The 14,517-nt window shown below is 42.9% G+C and overlaps 1 protein-coding gene across 1 annotated transcript in view; it reads left to right on the forward strand.

The window, feature by feature from the left end:
• The window catches only part of map1lc3b (microtubule-associated protein 1 light chain 3 beta), a 36,402-nt gene extending 22,194 nt beyond the window's left edge, over nt 1-14,208 (forward strand). Inside the window, exons 2-4 of the mRNA XM_072518065.1 lie at nt 2,508-2,563; nt 6,856-6,962; nt 11,753-14,208. Coding sequence (XP_072374166.1) covers nt 2,508-2,563; nt 6,856-6,962; nt 11,753-11,927 — 338 coding nt within the window. The 3' untranslated portion in view covers nt 11,928-14,208. The remainder of the gene's footprint in view (nt 1-2,507; nt 2,564-6,855; nt 6,963-11,752) is intronic.
• Nucleotides 14,209-14,517: the final 309 nt, after the last annotated feature.

Below are 14,517 nucleotides of genomic sequence, written 5' to 3' on the forward strand. Positions count from 1 at the left end.
TCGTAGCGCCCCGTTGAATTTTATAATGATATGCGTACATAAAGTAATTTAGATAAAAGTTCCAATTCATAGGACAGAGTAGCATAGAGCCTGTCCTTATGGGTGCTCGACTTAGGAGGAGAACAAAGAAGATGCAGTAATACGATCCTTCACGCTTCGTGTTGAGGATCACAAGGAGGGAGTGTAGCCATCTGGGATGGCCACTTCCAGAATACAAAATAGACGCTCGCAAAGAATGTAGGGAACTGTGGACAATGTTAGGAAAACAAGCCGGCACAGAGCCTGTATGCATATTGGAGAGACAGCTCCCATTGAAACTATAGGTCAATTAACATATTGATGGCCCATCTCTGGGAACAAAGGAAAGACACTCAAGTAACCGACACCGTTTCAGACATCCCGGCGCCAGTTCCCCAACTGAAAGCCCAAACAAAGCAAGGCCAATGGCCACCAAAGACACGCCCAGCCATCAGGGCACCCACCCCTTTATTGGTCAAGATCAATACCAGTGATCGAGAAGTGGCCAATTAATTGGGGCCAAGTTTAAGGCCCGCATAAAAGTGCACGAAGCCCCTCCGGGTATAAGAAGGAACCCCCACGAGAGAATCGCTCTTGGATTTGACTCTCAAAGCGGAGAGACCAATCCACCAGCTGCACCACAAGCACGTAAGTCCAAGGTCCACGCTCGCTACCAGACGGATGACCGTGGCTGTTCCCCTGTACCACTTCGAACCCAACAACCTCCGATCCGAACAACGGCCATTGTTCCTCTGAGAGGCACCCGAAGCTAAGTATAGGCATTAGCATTAGAGATAGCTTAGTTTGTGGTACTTTGTGCATATGTAGATATTATTGTGTGTGTAAATAAATAGTATTGACTTTGAACTAACTAACTGGTGTATTGGCTCTTTGATCAGTATTCGGGTTTGGACCTTGTGGCGGTATTGGGAGATACCTGGCGACTCTAAACCAAACATAATTAGGATTAAGGAAGGTGACCATATTGACCGCCATATTCATAAACCGAGCAACACATCTGTCTCCATTGAGGCGATCTGGTCGGTTGTGGCCTTTTCCAGCTCTCTGATCATTGCCTCCTGCATCTCTAGACGTCGCTCCCATCTTTTCCAGCACTGCTTGCAGGATGACCAGCGCCTCTGCTACTGTCACTTTCACCATCGCCATTATTTCAAGTTTGATGGCATCCTTGAGCTAAGTTCCTGCGTTGGGAATTCCCACCACTCGTTCATCGGTAGGTAGCCCGGCATGTTTTGGCGGTCCATCCCGTTCAGATATGACCGACCTCGTCACCCCGTGTGTTTGCCATCGCCTCAACCTTTCCAAGTTTTTACTTCATCTGCCGTCTCTGGCTCCTCGGGTTGTTGTTGCTTGGCATGTTTATTTTGTTGTGGGGGAAGGGGGGTGGTTATGGGTTTAGTGGGCTATTTGGGGTTAAAAGTGCTATTTTCCAGGAGGAGAGTCAACTTTTGTGCGTCCACTCAGCACATCCCCGTCACCGCAAGTCATTCCATCATGCTCCTGATAAGCCATGGCATGTTTTTAAAAAAATATATATATTTTGTTAAAGTTTTCAAACACAATTTTTCCATTTTACAAATCAACATAAAAATAGTACAATAACTGATAAATAACATTATTTAAATAATATAGTGAACTAAGCCATGGCATGTTAAGTGGTGGAGAGACTTTGTGAAGTCAAAAGGTGAGTCACTTGCCACAGAATAATCGCTTTTTGTTATTTTCACATTGAGAAGATCCGAAGCCCAAGTTTTACTCTGATGTGGCACTGTGTTCAATACTGATTTGCGGATCTGTGTTTTTGATGTTTATTTGAAAGTGAATGGGTGTCATTTGTACTTTTCAAAATGTTATTTTGACTTTATTAACAAAAATATTAATGAAATGGTGCTTCCTGATTTGGACTTTTTCTGGTCTAAGAGCTAGAACTTTTAAGTTTTGAGCATGGAGGTTTAGGAACATAGATTTGCAGCACTGAAGGAGGCTATTCAGTCCATCGTGTCCATGTTCAATTTGGGGGACCTGGTCTTTGTGTATGCTGAGGGAGACTTGCTTGTTGTACGTATCTTGTGTGTTTGAGCCTCTTTAGGTGAATTGGGGGCTTGCGTTTTATATGGCTCTTGATTGTTTTTGGATATATTGGAATCTCTAATGGGGTTGATTTGTTATGGTAGGTCTAAATATGGGGGTATTTGTTTCATGTATTGAGGATCTTGTTTTAGCTGTTGTGTTTATTGTATGTTATAGGGAGTGTAACTTTTTTTGGAACCTCTAGGTTTGCTAAAAGATTGGTAATTCATGGCCACATGAATAGAGGAGAGTTGCTTGGGTCTCTTGTAGATCGCCAAGCAATTCTAAACCAAAGAACATCAGGGGATCAGCGTAACATGACTTTCTTTATTAATACAATCTTAGTTCACTGTTTCTGTAGTTTGGTTTTCTAAAATAATCATTCTGCTACTTTACAGACCAGAGAGTGGAAGATGTACAAATTATTCGTGAGCAGCATCCCAACAAAATCCCTGTGAGTATTCTTGGGGGAATTTGAAACTAAGATGGCTTTTGTTATAAAATAGTGTACTGGAAATGGCAATTAAACATTTGTTTAATGTAGCACATTTATTTGCTCTTTGTGGTATAACATGCTTGGTCAAATTGACCAAAGACATTTTCTCCATTCCTTCTTTTCCCTTCTGACATCCCCCCCCCCCCCCCCCCCCCCCCCAATGGCTTTCTCCACCTGAGTTGTGCTGAATACATAAATGGATCATGGACACGTCCCAACAGTCCTGTGTAACTTGTAATATCATTGACAACAACTGCACATTTAAACTTGCGCCCTCAAAATACGAACAGTCAGCAACCTACAATGCATTAAGTCAATTTATAAATAAAAACACCTGGACCTGCAGGTATGTTCTTTGCCCAGCATGCTCAGTGACCGAGTAGCCACTTTATCTTCAGGATTAAAATAAAACTTGCATGACAATACCACAAGGACAGAGGGGTTTCTCTGTCAGTGTGCATTCTGGGTAAAGAGATCTCAATTACCCTACTGTAAGGTGGAGAAAGCCATGAATCGGGAAGGGGGGCTGGCAGAAGGGAAAAGAAGGAATGAAGAAAATGCTTGCTTGTCCCTGCTGCCACCCCGGCCCCACCTGCTCTTGCCTGGTCCACTGTTGCTGGCACAAAACCACAAATCAAGACTCTCAGCTATGCTTAGTTTTTTGCTTGCACACTGACGAGACTGAAGCAATTGTTTTCCATCCCTGCTCCATTCTCCATTCTTTGACACTGACTCCAACCCTCTCCTTGGCTACAGACTGAGATTATTTCAGTTTGTTCCCACCTTGGTGTCACATTTGATCCTGAGTTGAGCCTTTGATCTCCTATTCATGCCATTTTGGCTCATCTGCAGAAACCTTCATCCTTTACCTCTAGACTTGAGTATTCCAATATTGGTCTTCCTCATTCTACCTTTGTAAACTTGAGGTCATAATCTGTAGCTCGTGCAATTCGCTGACCTACATTGTCTCCCAGTCAAACAGTGTCTCGATTTTAAAATTCTCATCCTTGTTTTCCAATCCCTTGGGTTTACCACTTCCTGTCTCAGTAACCTCGTCCAACTCCTCAACCCTCCTTAGATATTTGTGCTCCTCTAATTCTTGCCAATCATAATTACTGCGCTATTGGTGGTGATGCCTTCAATTGCCTAGGCCCTAAGCTCTGAAATATCTCTTAATACCCCTCTACGTCGCTTGTCTCCTTTAATTGACTTAGAACTTGCTTCTGACCAAACGTTTGGATATTTGCCCTAATATGTGACACCTTTTTTTATACTGCTACTGTCTGTAAAGCACCTTGGCAGGTTTCATTGTGTTAAAGATATTATAGTTTTGCTTTGGGTGCTTGTCATTTATATGGTAAATCTAGTAATGTTTAGAATGACCTCCAGCTGCAGCGCATGGTGGGAGGGGTTTTCACAATCACAGGCGAGGTTGGAGATGGATTGCAGGGGGGGGGGGGGAACACTGCAAGACAGGACAGCCAGTCCTGAACTATTTAGCTCATCCAGTTTACTGTGTATATAATAATTTTGAAAATATGGTCGTGTGCAAATAAAGGACAGGATGCAAACCCCTTGGGTGTTCCTAATTTACAGGTTTCATTGTCTTTTTCCTTTGTCTTAACTCAAATAGGATTCATGGCGACCTTGTTAATACATTGAAAGCCATATGAGCATTGTCAACAAGCCTTTTTAGTGCTAGCTTGTACTTTTCAAATCACCAACATAGGACAAATTGTAATTTATTGTATAACTGATAATACCTATCACATGCTTTGTCCCCCAATCATCTCTGTTGTTTTGTTCTGCCACCACAAGCTTGAATTCCCCCTTGGCTACATGTATGGCTTGTCCATACTTCATCTGATTCCTTGCGAGCAGGAACACCAATCTACTAAGCTCCTCATCCTGCCCGCTCCATCAAGCACAGCCTTTCAGACTCTTCCAGCAGATCACACTCCATGCTCTTCACTAGATTTCATTTCGTTTACCTGTGGTCACGCCCTTGCCCTCCAAGGTCTTATTGTGCACCTTGCTATTATTACAATCCCAGACCAAACCCCAACTGTGGTTAGGATACTGGACTGAAACCCCAGTATTTTAGTTTATTTTAAGAATGATTCACTCCTGGGGTGGCACGGTGGCGCAGTGGTTATCACTGCTGCCTACGGTGCTGAGGACCCGGATTCGATCCCGGCCCCGGGTCACTCTGTGTGAAGTTTGCACATTCTCCCTTTGTCTCCGTGGGTTTCACCCCCACAACCCAAAGATGTGCAGGTTAGGTGGATTGGCCATGCTAAATTGCCCCTTGGAAAAATAAAAAATTGGGTACTCTTAAATTTAATTATTTGAAAAAAAAAGAATGATTCACTCCAGGAGTAATTGTTTCACTCCAGGAGTAATTGTATGAAAAAATAGGGCTTTTGTATTTCTAAAACAAAACTTCATTATGGATGCAATATAAACTTTTAAGTTCACACCTGAAAAGAACAGCTAACATTTACCCCTTAACCCAACTGTACAATTTCCTATTAAACAACAAGAAAATAAATCTACAACTCTTAATCCAGTTTAAAATTAGCAGGACATAAAATAATACTTGCTTTATATAACAGATTTGGCTCTGGTTGGAACCCCCTTCAGACTTTGGCTGAATGTCTTCAAATAGCTGCTTTTCTGCCTCTTCCTTGACTTCAGACAAGACTGCTCTGTTTTTAAATATTATTACACTTTTTTTTTAAAAAAACTATCCCACTTGGAAAGAATTGTGGACACTGAGTCAGGCAGGTCAGAACTCTGCTCCTCTCTCTCTCTCGACTTCTCCAAACTCTCTCTAGCGCTTTCAAATGTGTCTCTGACTTTCTGCACTCCACTCAGCTGGAAAACACATCTCCCCAAGCTGGAAAACACTTAATCTCTGCAGGCTGCAAAAGCACATTAACTACACAGGACCCCCACCCCCCGCCCAGTCAAACAACCATGCATTAGCCCTGACTGATGAGCACATTTCTTCATCAGTTTCATCATCTGGCTGTTTAAAAACACACAGGACTTGCAACCAGAATACTCTTTTTTTTGGAAAGCATGACAACTGCAGTCAAACACACTAGCCCCAGGCTTTTAACTCAATATTTAGTAGCTAATAGTCCTAAAATCCTCCAATCGTCACACTATCTAGATGCACTCCATCCCAAGTTTCACCTACCCATATTCTTCAACTTCAGCACTGACCAATTGTTGATTTCAGGTCTTCTACCCATATTCATACCAGAGCAGGCGCCGAATGTGGCGACTAGGCGCTTTTCACAGTAACTTCATTGCAGTGTTAATGTATTATATGGCCACCCCTTCAAAGTCGCCATCTCAGTGACCCCTCTACTCCCAGGCCATACACTCCTCTGTAAAACTTCCCAATTCCTGAGGATTATTCATATAACCCTCAGTTTCTTGACTCTACAATTTATTTCAAACCCCTACCTTTCCTCTAATGAGTTTTAGTCACCAATGTTGCTCTAGTTTCTCTCAGCTGTTTGCCGCCTGTTTGTTACACTGCACAGTAGTTTTTTATTGTTTTGGTTGCAAAATTAATTTTTGGCAGGAAAACTCTCCTTTCCTTCGAATAGTGCACTGGAACATGTAACATGCTTCTGAGAAGGCAGATTAGGCATCATGTCTGATCCACTGACTGGAAGTATGACCGGTGCTGCATTTTTTGCCAAGTTAGTGTGTTAACCTAGATTTTGTGCTTCGACCTGACGGTAGGCTTGAGGCGCTGTACATCCTTCCGGGTTCAGTGGTAATACTCTTGCCTCCAATCTTAAATATCATTAATGCAAGCCCCTCTCCCTGCCAAGTTCAGCAATTCTCTATCACAGTCTGCCCCCATTTTGTTTCCATTTTCTTTGTTTGTTTTGGGTTTACTTTTCTATTTTTTTGCTTTCATATGGCAGCTGCCCATGACTGGTCATTTAATATTTCTTGCATTCCATCCTATTACAGATCTTCCCTTGTGTTCTTATTAACCAGTCTTCCCCTTTCACTATTACATCTATCAGGATGAAAGGTCATCGGCCTGAAGCATTAACCCTTTCTCTCTCCAGGTGCTGCCAAACCTGTTGAGTATTTCTGTTTTTAATCTCTAAAGTGGGGGGCTTGCATTCTTGATATTCTAGCTTGGAGGCAAGAGTCTTGCCACTGAGCCCAGGCAGACGACTAATGAACTGTTTTATGCTTTGCTTTCCATTTTTCAGGTCATAATTGAAAGGTACAAGGGAGAAAAACAATTGCCTGTTTTGGACAAGACCAAATTTCTTGTCCCCGACCATGTAAACATGAGTGAGCTGATCAAAATCATACGGTAAAATTCTAGTTTTAATTTGCATTTAAGAAATGAATTGAATCTACCAAAGATGTTGGAATATTCTGTTCTGTGATTTTTATGTACAATGCTGACAATTTTTAATCAATAAAATTTGATGATTTGGACCGTGCTAATTTGAGCTCATGCTCATGGCTTCCAAGTTGCGATAACGCTTCTTCATAACTGACATTTGGAATCGCATTACCTGGGTCTGTGAGCTGCTATGCTGCATGGACTTTGTTAAAATACTCCCCAAGATTTAATCTAAAATTTTGTTCCATAGTTCCTTGTAAGGGTGATAGAATTATTTTAATATAAAAGTACAAAAGGAGGTAATTAAGCTTTTGCTCTTCAGAGTAACTGAAAATGGCACTCACCTTGGGCATTGCACATTCTTGATATTTTTCTGTCAGCCATCACATTGATCCAAAGAATATTGGATTTGAATAAAACTAAAATAAATTGATTCATCAGTGTTTTTGATCAGCAAACTTTGTGCTGAAACAACCCATCGTCATGCTAGAAGTTACTGAAGACTCAAAAGTATATTTTTGCTTCATATATTCACATAGGTGCACATCAAAATTACAGAGAAATCTGGCACAAGTTGGCAACAGTTCAGGCTTGGGAAGACCCAAATATATGAAAAGGTCTGACTGAAATTTTCCGAGCTAAATGCAGCTGCTGATCAGATATCTATAGTAAGCATCCTGCAGCTTGCCCACACAACCACCTTGTTTATGAACACATTGGTTCGCCTTTAAAGTAGCAAAACGTTTCACAAGAGTATTATCAAACAAAATTTGAACCTCAAGCAGGTATTAGAACAGCTTTGTCAAAGAGGAGAAAAGGATTTAGGGAGGGAGTTCCAGAGCTTGCATTCTGGGCAATGATGGAGCCATTTGAAGCCAGAGTACATTAGAGGCCAGAGTTTACCACAGATTGCAGCCCACAACGATGCTCCCTCTACTCCCATATGCTTCCGCCATTGCCCCCAGACTCTCAGGACCGCCACTACCACTGGGCTGGTGGAGTACCGGGCCGGTGAGAACGGCAGAGGTGCCGTTACCAATGCCCCCATACTTGTACCCTTACATGATGTCGCCTCCACTTGCCCCCACACCGAATCCTCCCCAACTACCCACTTCCTAATATATAGCCACCATGGCTATATTTGCCGCCCAGTAGTAGTTCCTAAAGTTCGGCAGTGCCATCCATCCCTCCCCTCTGCTCCGCTCTAGCAACACTTTCTTTACTCACGGGGTTTTACCCGCCCATACAAACCCAGATATCACCCTGTTCACCCGCTTAAAAATGGCCTTTGGAATAAAAATAGGCTTACTGAAAAACAAACACAAATCTTGGGAGAACCGTCATCTTTACTGTCTGTACCCTTCTCACCAGTGACAACGGGACAATGTCCCACCTCCGGAAGTCCTCCTTAATTTGTTCCACTAATCGGCCCAGATTTAATTTGTGTAGCTGCTCCTATCTCCTTGCTACCCGAATACCCAGGTAAAGAAAACTACCTCCCACCACCTTAAACGGCACCTTCTCCAGCCTCCTCTCCTGTCCCCTCGCTTGGATCACACAAACCTCACTTTTACTCGTATTCAATTTGTACCCCGAGAACCAGCCAAATTCCCCCAATATCCGCATAATCTCCACATTCTCCCTAACGAGTCGGAAATATATAGGAGTAGGTCGTCTGCATATAGTGAGACCGTGTTCCACCCCCTGTCGGATTAGCTCCTTCCAGTCCTTTGATGTTCTCAGCGCTATTGCCAATGACTCTATAGCCAAGGCAAACAACAGTGGGGAGAGGGGACATCCTTGCCTCGTTCCCCAGTGCAATATAAAATAGTCCGAGCTCATCCTGTTCGTCCCGCACTCTCCATCGGTGCCTGGTACAGCAACCGAACCCAGTCATTGAAGCCCTGCCCAAACCCGAACTGTCTCAGGACCTCCCACAAATAATTCCATTCCACCCGGTCGAAGGCCTTTTCTGCGTCCATAGCGACCGCCACCTCCGCCCCCCCCCCCCCCCCTCCTTGGAGGGCATCACGATCACATTCTGGAGCCTTCTAACATTGGCTGTTAACTGCCTACCTTAACAAAACCCTGTCTGGTCTTCCCCTATCACCCTCCGAGCACAGTCCTCTATCCTTGAGGTCAGGATTTTGGCCAGCAATTTGGCAATCAACATTTAACAGGGAGATTGGTCTGTATGACCCACATTGCTCTGGGTCCTTCTCCCGCTTCAGGGTCAATGAAATCGAGACCTGTGAGATTGTTGGGGGAAGGACACCCCGCTCCCTTGCCTCATTAAATGCCCTCACCAGTAGTGGGCCCAGCATCCCAGAAAACCTCTTGTAAAATTCCACTGGGTAGCCATCCAGTCCCGGGGCCTTGCCCGACTGCATGGCCTCCAATCCCTCTAGTGTTTCTTTAGTCCTGATCGGGGCTCCCAGCCCCTCCACCAACCCTTCCTCGACCTTCGGAAACGTCAACCTTTCCACGAACTGCTTCATTCTCTCCACCTGTCTCATACAACCGACTGTAAAACTCCTTAAACACCCCATTCACCCCGCTGGGTCCAGTACCATGTTTCCTCCTCTGCCCTTCATTCTTCCTATGTCCCTGGCCGCCTCCATTTTCCTTGGCTGGTGTGTTAGCATCCTACTGGCCTTCTCACCATACTCTTTTATATCGCCTCTCTCGCCTTCCTCAACTGCCCCACTGCCTTCCCTATAGATAACCGCTCCTTCAACAACCCTGCCTCCGGGGCTTCAGAATACCTTCTATCCACCTGGAATATCTCCCTAACCAACCTATCCATCTCTGCCCGTTCCACTTTCTCCCTACGAGTCCGTATCGAAATTAGCTCCCCCCAACCACCGATTTCAGCGCTTCCCGCAGCATTGCTGCCGAAACTTCCCCCATATCATTTATCTCCAAATAATTCTGGATGGCCTCTCCCATCCGTCCGCACAGCAACACAAAAATCAATTTGGGAGTACTCTGTGAGTCTGGAAGAAAATACCTCCCTCCCCATCTACTCCATTAACCTTTTTAGCTCCTTCGACGCGGCTGGCACCCTCCCTGTCCTTGAACTCGAGTGATCTAACCTTGGTTCAGTGACTGTATTAAAGTCCACTCCCATGCAATCTATGTGAGTCCAGGTCCGGGATCTATCCCAACCCCTGCCTCATAAACTACGCGTCATCCCAGTTTGGTGGGTAAATATTTACTAAGACCTCCGGCATCCCCTCCAACTTCCCATATACCGTAACATACCTACCCCCCCCCCCCCCCCCCCCCCCGAATCCGCCACTATGCTCCCTACCTCAAATGAAACCCGCTTATTAATCAAAATCGCAATCCCCCCCAGTTTTAGAATCTAGCCCCGAATGAAATACCTGCCCTACCCAACCCTTCCTCAGCCTAGTCTGATCCACAACCCTCAGGTGTGTCTCTTGTAACATTGCCACGTCCGCTTTCAGCCTCTTCAGATGCGCGAACACACGAGCCCTCTTGACCGCCCATTCAACCCTCTCATGTTCCATGTGATCAGCCTGGTTTGGGGGCAATCGCACCACCATCGCCCTCGGTGGCTCATTCATTCGCGGCTTCCTCGCAAGCGCCCTGTGCGCCCTGTCCACCTCCAAGGGCTGAGTAAGTGCACCTTCTCCATCAGCTTCCCGTACCAGCCTCCCCGAACAGGCGCCGGAATGTGGCGACGAGGGGCTTTTCACAGTAACTTCATTTGAAGCCTACTTATGACGAGCGCTTTTCATTTCATTTTTTCAGCTTCTCGAGCATGCGCACCACGTATGCCCCTGCGTCCGATCCCTCAATACCGTCCAGGAGACCCACGATCCTCAGGTTCTGTCTGCGTAACATGTTCTCCAAATCCTCCACCTTCTCTTGCAGCCTTTTCTGGTGGTCCCTCATCAGCCCCATCTCCGCCTCCATCATGGTTAGCTGGTCCTCTTACTCAGCCATTGCCTCTTCCACCTTCTTGATCGCCTGTCCCTGGGCTTCCAATCTTTGCTCCACCCAGTCAATCCACGTCTTAATCGGGTCCAGGTACTCTTGCCTTTGCTTGGCAAAGCTCTCCTGGAGGAAGTTCACCATCTGCTCCGTTGACCACTGGGCCGGCAATCCCAGTCCCTGAGCCTCCGCATTGCTTTCCTGTGCCGCTGACTGCACTCCCTTTGTCGAGCAATCTCTTTGCAGACCACTTCTGGCCCACGACTCCATAAACTGGTGGGGAATTCTTCTCTTCTTCACCCACCTCCAATTTTACCACCCAAATCCCCCCTACGTCGGGGAAAAATGTCCCTAAAGTCCACCGCGAGCAGGAGCTGCCAAATAAGCGACCTCTCGCTGCATGACCGCCACCCGAATAGCATTGTTGGAGTTGAATTTAAATGGGTTATTTATCATAGAAGGTATTGTAACCAAATAGGTTCTTAGCTTCAATTGTCCATACAACAGCCCAAACTAATGAAATCCACTAACTTCCCACAAAACTGACTTGTATGGTTTAGTACAATGCCAGACACTGTCTTCCCGTCTGCTTTTAGAATTTGAAGTTACTTTTGGTATTTACTGTAAGGAAATCTCTTCATTATCCAGACTGACTCATGGCATTTATAAGATTTAGTTAAAGGATAATTTTGCTGTTGGGCAAGTGCTAATATCAGATTATTATATGTTTGAAGGAGGAGAAATTACTAATGAATAAATTAATTTCTGAAATCTTTTTGGCTTGTGCTTTGTAGGAGGCGTCTGCAGCTAAATTCAAATCAGGCGTTTTTCCTGTTGGTGAATGGGCACAGCATGGTTAGTGTTTCTACACCCATATCTGAGGTTTATGAACGCGAGAAGGATGAAGATGGTTTTCTCTACATGGTCTATGCATCCCAGGAGACCTTTGGAATGGACACTGCACTGTAATCATAACCCTGATTTGGAATAGCTTCCTCTATGTTCCTGTAGTGCCCCTATCATCATGCATTGCACAACAAAATGTGATTTCCCCAGCTAGACCAGGAATTAGAAGAGATGATGCATAAAATGATTTGGATATAAAAGCTGATAGTGTAACTGGGGCCCTTTTGCTTGTTAGGTTCTCGAAATTGGATATTATATTCCTGTAAATGCTATCTGAAGCAATTTTAAGCCAAATGCTAATCGTGTTCCGAAATCATCAGGTATCTTGAGTCAATTTAGAAACATTGACTGAGCAATTTTGCTTTGAGTGAGATTATCAAGAAATACATTTTAAAAATACTTTAAACCGTACCTAATTATTTTAAAGTGCCATTGTTGGAGAGCTATTAAATGGCTCATTTTCACAAAATGGTGATATTTCTAACTATCAATCACTGCTTGCTATATGACCACCTGCATTGAGTCTTTGCCACACAATTTAAATAGGCGTGAAAATACTGCAAGAAGTAATATGGATCCAGCAACCAGGTGAGTTAGGAGAGCCTTCTTTGTAAATGAGCTACTAAGTGGGGCAGCTAGGAATTAATTGGCAGGTTCTAAAATGGGAACGGCTGTTCAGAAAATGCCACAATGTAAACACTCGCTCAACATGTTTCTTCACTTGTGTCCCCAATCCAGGGCAATTTTAAAAGAATGGCCATTTTTATGCTATCAGATTAGTTTCTAATTAGCTGATTCACAAATGTATCTAATTTCGAGCTATCACTGCTGTTGCTCAGATAAATAATTGTTGAGAAATTACAGACTATATGAAAATTCAACCCACGTTCAAAATATATCTAGAGCATGTCTCTTGTGAAAACTATGAGAGAAAAGCATCAGAATAAAACGTTTTCAAATAACCGTTCCAAAAATGCATCATATACATACACTTTAGTCTGCAAAAATATACTGCAAATCATAAAATGCTATGCCATTTTTGAGTAGGACCGTCATACCTTTATTTGAATCTTCGAATCACTTGTAGTGAAATTAGTCATGCATTATATCATTCATGTGTACATGTTCTAAAGCTACTGTTTACTCTACTTTATTGCTGATAAATTGGTTCGCCCTTTCTCTGCTGTATGCCAATATTTACATTGGACCATGATTTTGGAATCAGCCCTTGTGCTTAGTATGCAGAATAATTAAACATGCAGATTGTAAATTCAAATATCAGTCATAACTTCCTTTTAATTTTTCATTCTTACTGTACATCTAATGATTTTATTCACATTTGTTTGCTGACATTAAGTACTTTTAACTGGTTCATTCTATAGTAAAGGTATTTAAACACAACTTATTCTGAAGTTCTTGGAATGCCAATGGGGCAGAACATTTTAAGAATATGAAACTGACTAAATAATTAAGTTTATACCATGACTAGTTTTGTTTGTGTTATTAGTGGAGGCAGTCTCTTCCCTGAAGCTCTGCTTTTGCTGCATACAGTAAACACCAGAAGGGGTAATAATTACAGATGCTTTATGGCATCCTCAGATTACCGCACTGTAATGCATTACAGGCACCGAGCCAGTCGAAGGGTTAATAACATTAAAGTTTAAGGGTAATGTTATTGCCTAGAACTGTTGTACCTTTTTAGTTGTAAAATTTAGCTTTTGTTGTAAAATTAGCTACTGCTGGCACTGTCAACATCTGATGGGGCATCAGCTGCATTCTGGAATTCTTGAGATAATACTGTTTTTTATTCAAATAGGTTTGAATATGCAGTATTTTATTTCAGATTATGTGCCACTGTTTGAACCACATTCCAAAATCTGTCCTAAAACAGAAACCATGTATTACAAACAGAATTATTAATGGCCAATGAAACTCGGAAATTGGTGCCAGACATTTCCATTTTAACCAGTATTTCACTTAGTATCTCCACTGTACACTTGTTCTGATTGTAACATAAAGGCACTGAAACCAGAATGCAACAAAAGTCCAAAAATGTTCAACAGTGCCTTTAAGTTTTTTAAATTGTTTTAATTTTTTACTTTTGCATCAATTCTGGAAATACTTCAGTGTCATTCAAGATCTTCACTAATGTATATTCTCAAGCACATAAAACAGATTTGTGTGTTTTGTAATTTAGAACTTTTTTTAAAAAATTGTATTACTTTGGATCTGCTATTGCCGAACCTGAATTGAGGACTTGTAAATATATTGTATATGATACTGTTTTGAGATGTGATGGAAAGATGCATTTGGCCTTTTCAAAATAAATAAGAAAGATATCAAATCATGCTTTTCCTCTGTACATAAAAACTGTATCCACATTAAAATCTGTTCATCTGTAATTTTATACAGATGGGTAAGAGTGATCAATACAGAATTTCAAATTCAGTTTGAGGGTGAGGAATTTGGTTCTGAAACTAGTGTCAAAGACAGTTTGCTAAAATGGAATAGGAAAGCATGATGGGTAGAGAAGCAGTGATACATTTAAGCAGATATTTCATAACTCATCAAAATATATATTCCATTGAGAAAGAAGAGCTTTTGAAGAAGGATTCACCATCTGTGGCTAAGGAAGTTGTGGCTGGTATCTAAA

Source organism: Scyliorhinus torazame, chromosome 10 (assembly GCF_047496885.1).
Source record: "Scyliorhinus torazame isolate Kashiwa2021f chromosome 10, sScyTor2.1, whole genome shotgun sequence".
In the NCBI taxonomy this organism is placed as follows: Eukaryota; Metazoa; Chordata; class Chondrichthyes; order Carcharhiniformes; family Scyliorhinidae; genus Scyliorhinus; species Scyliorhinus torazame.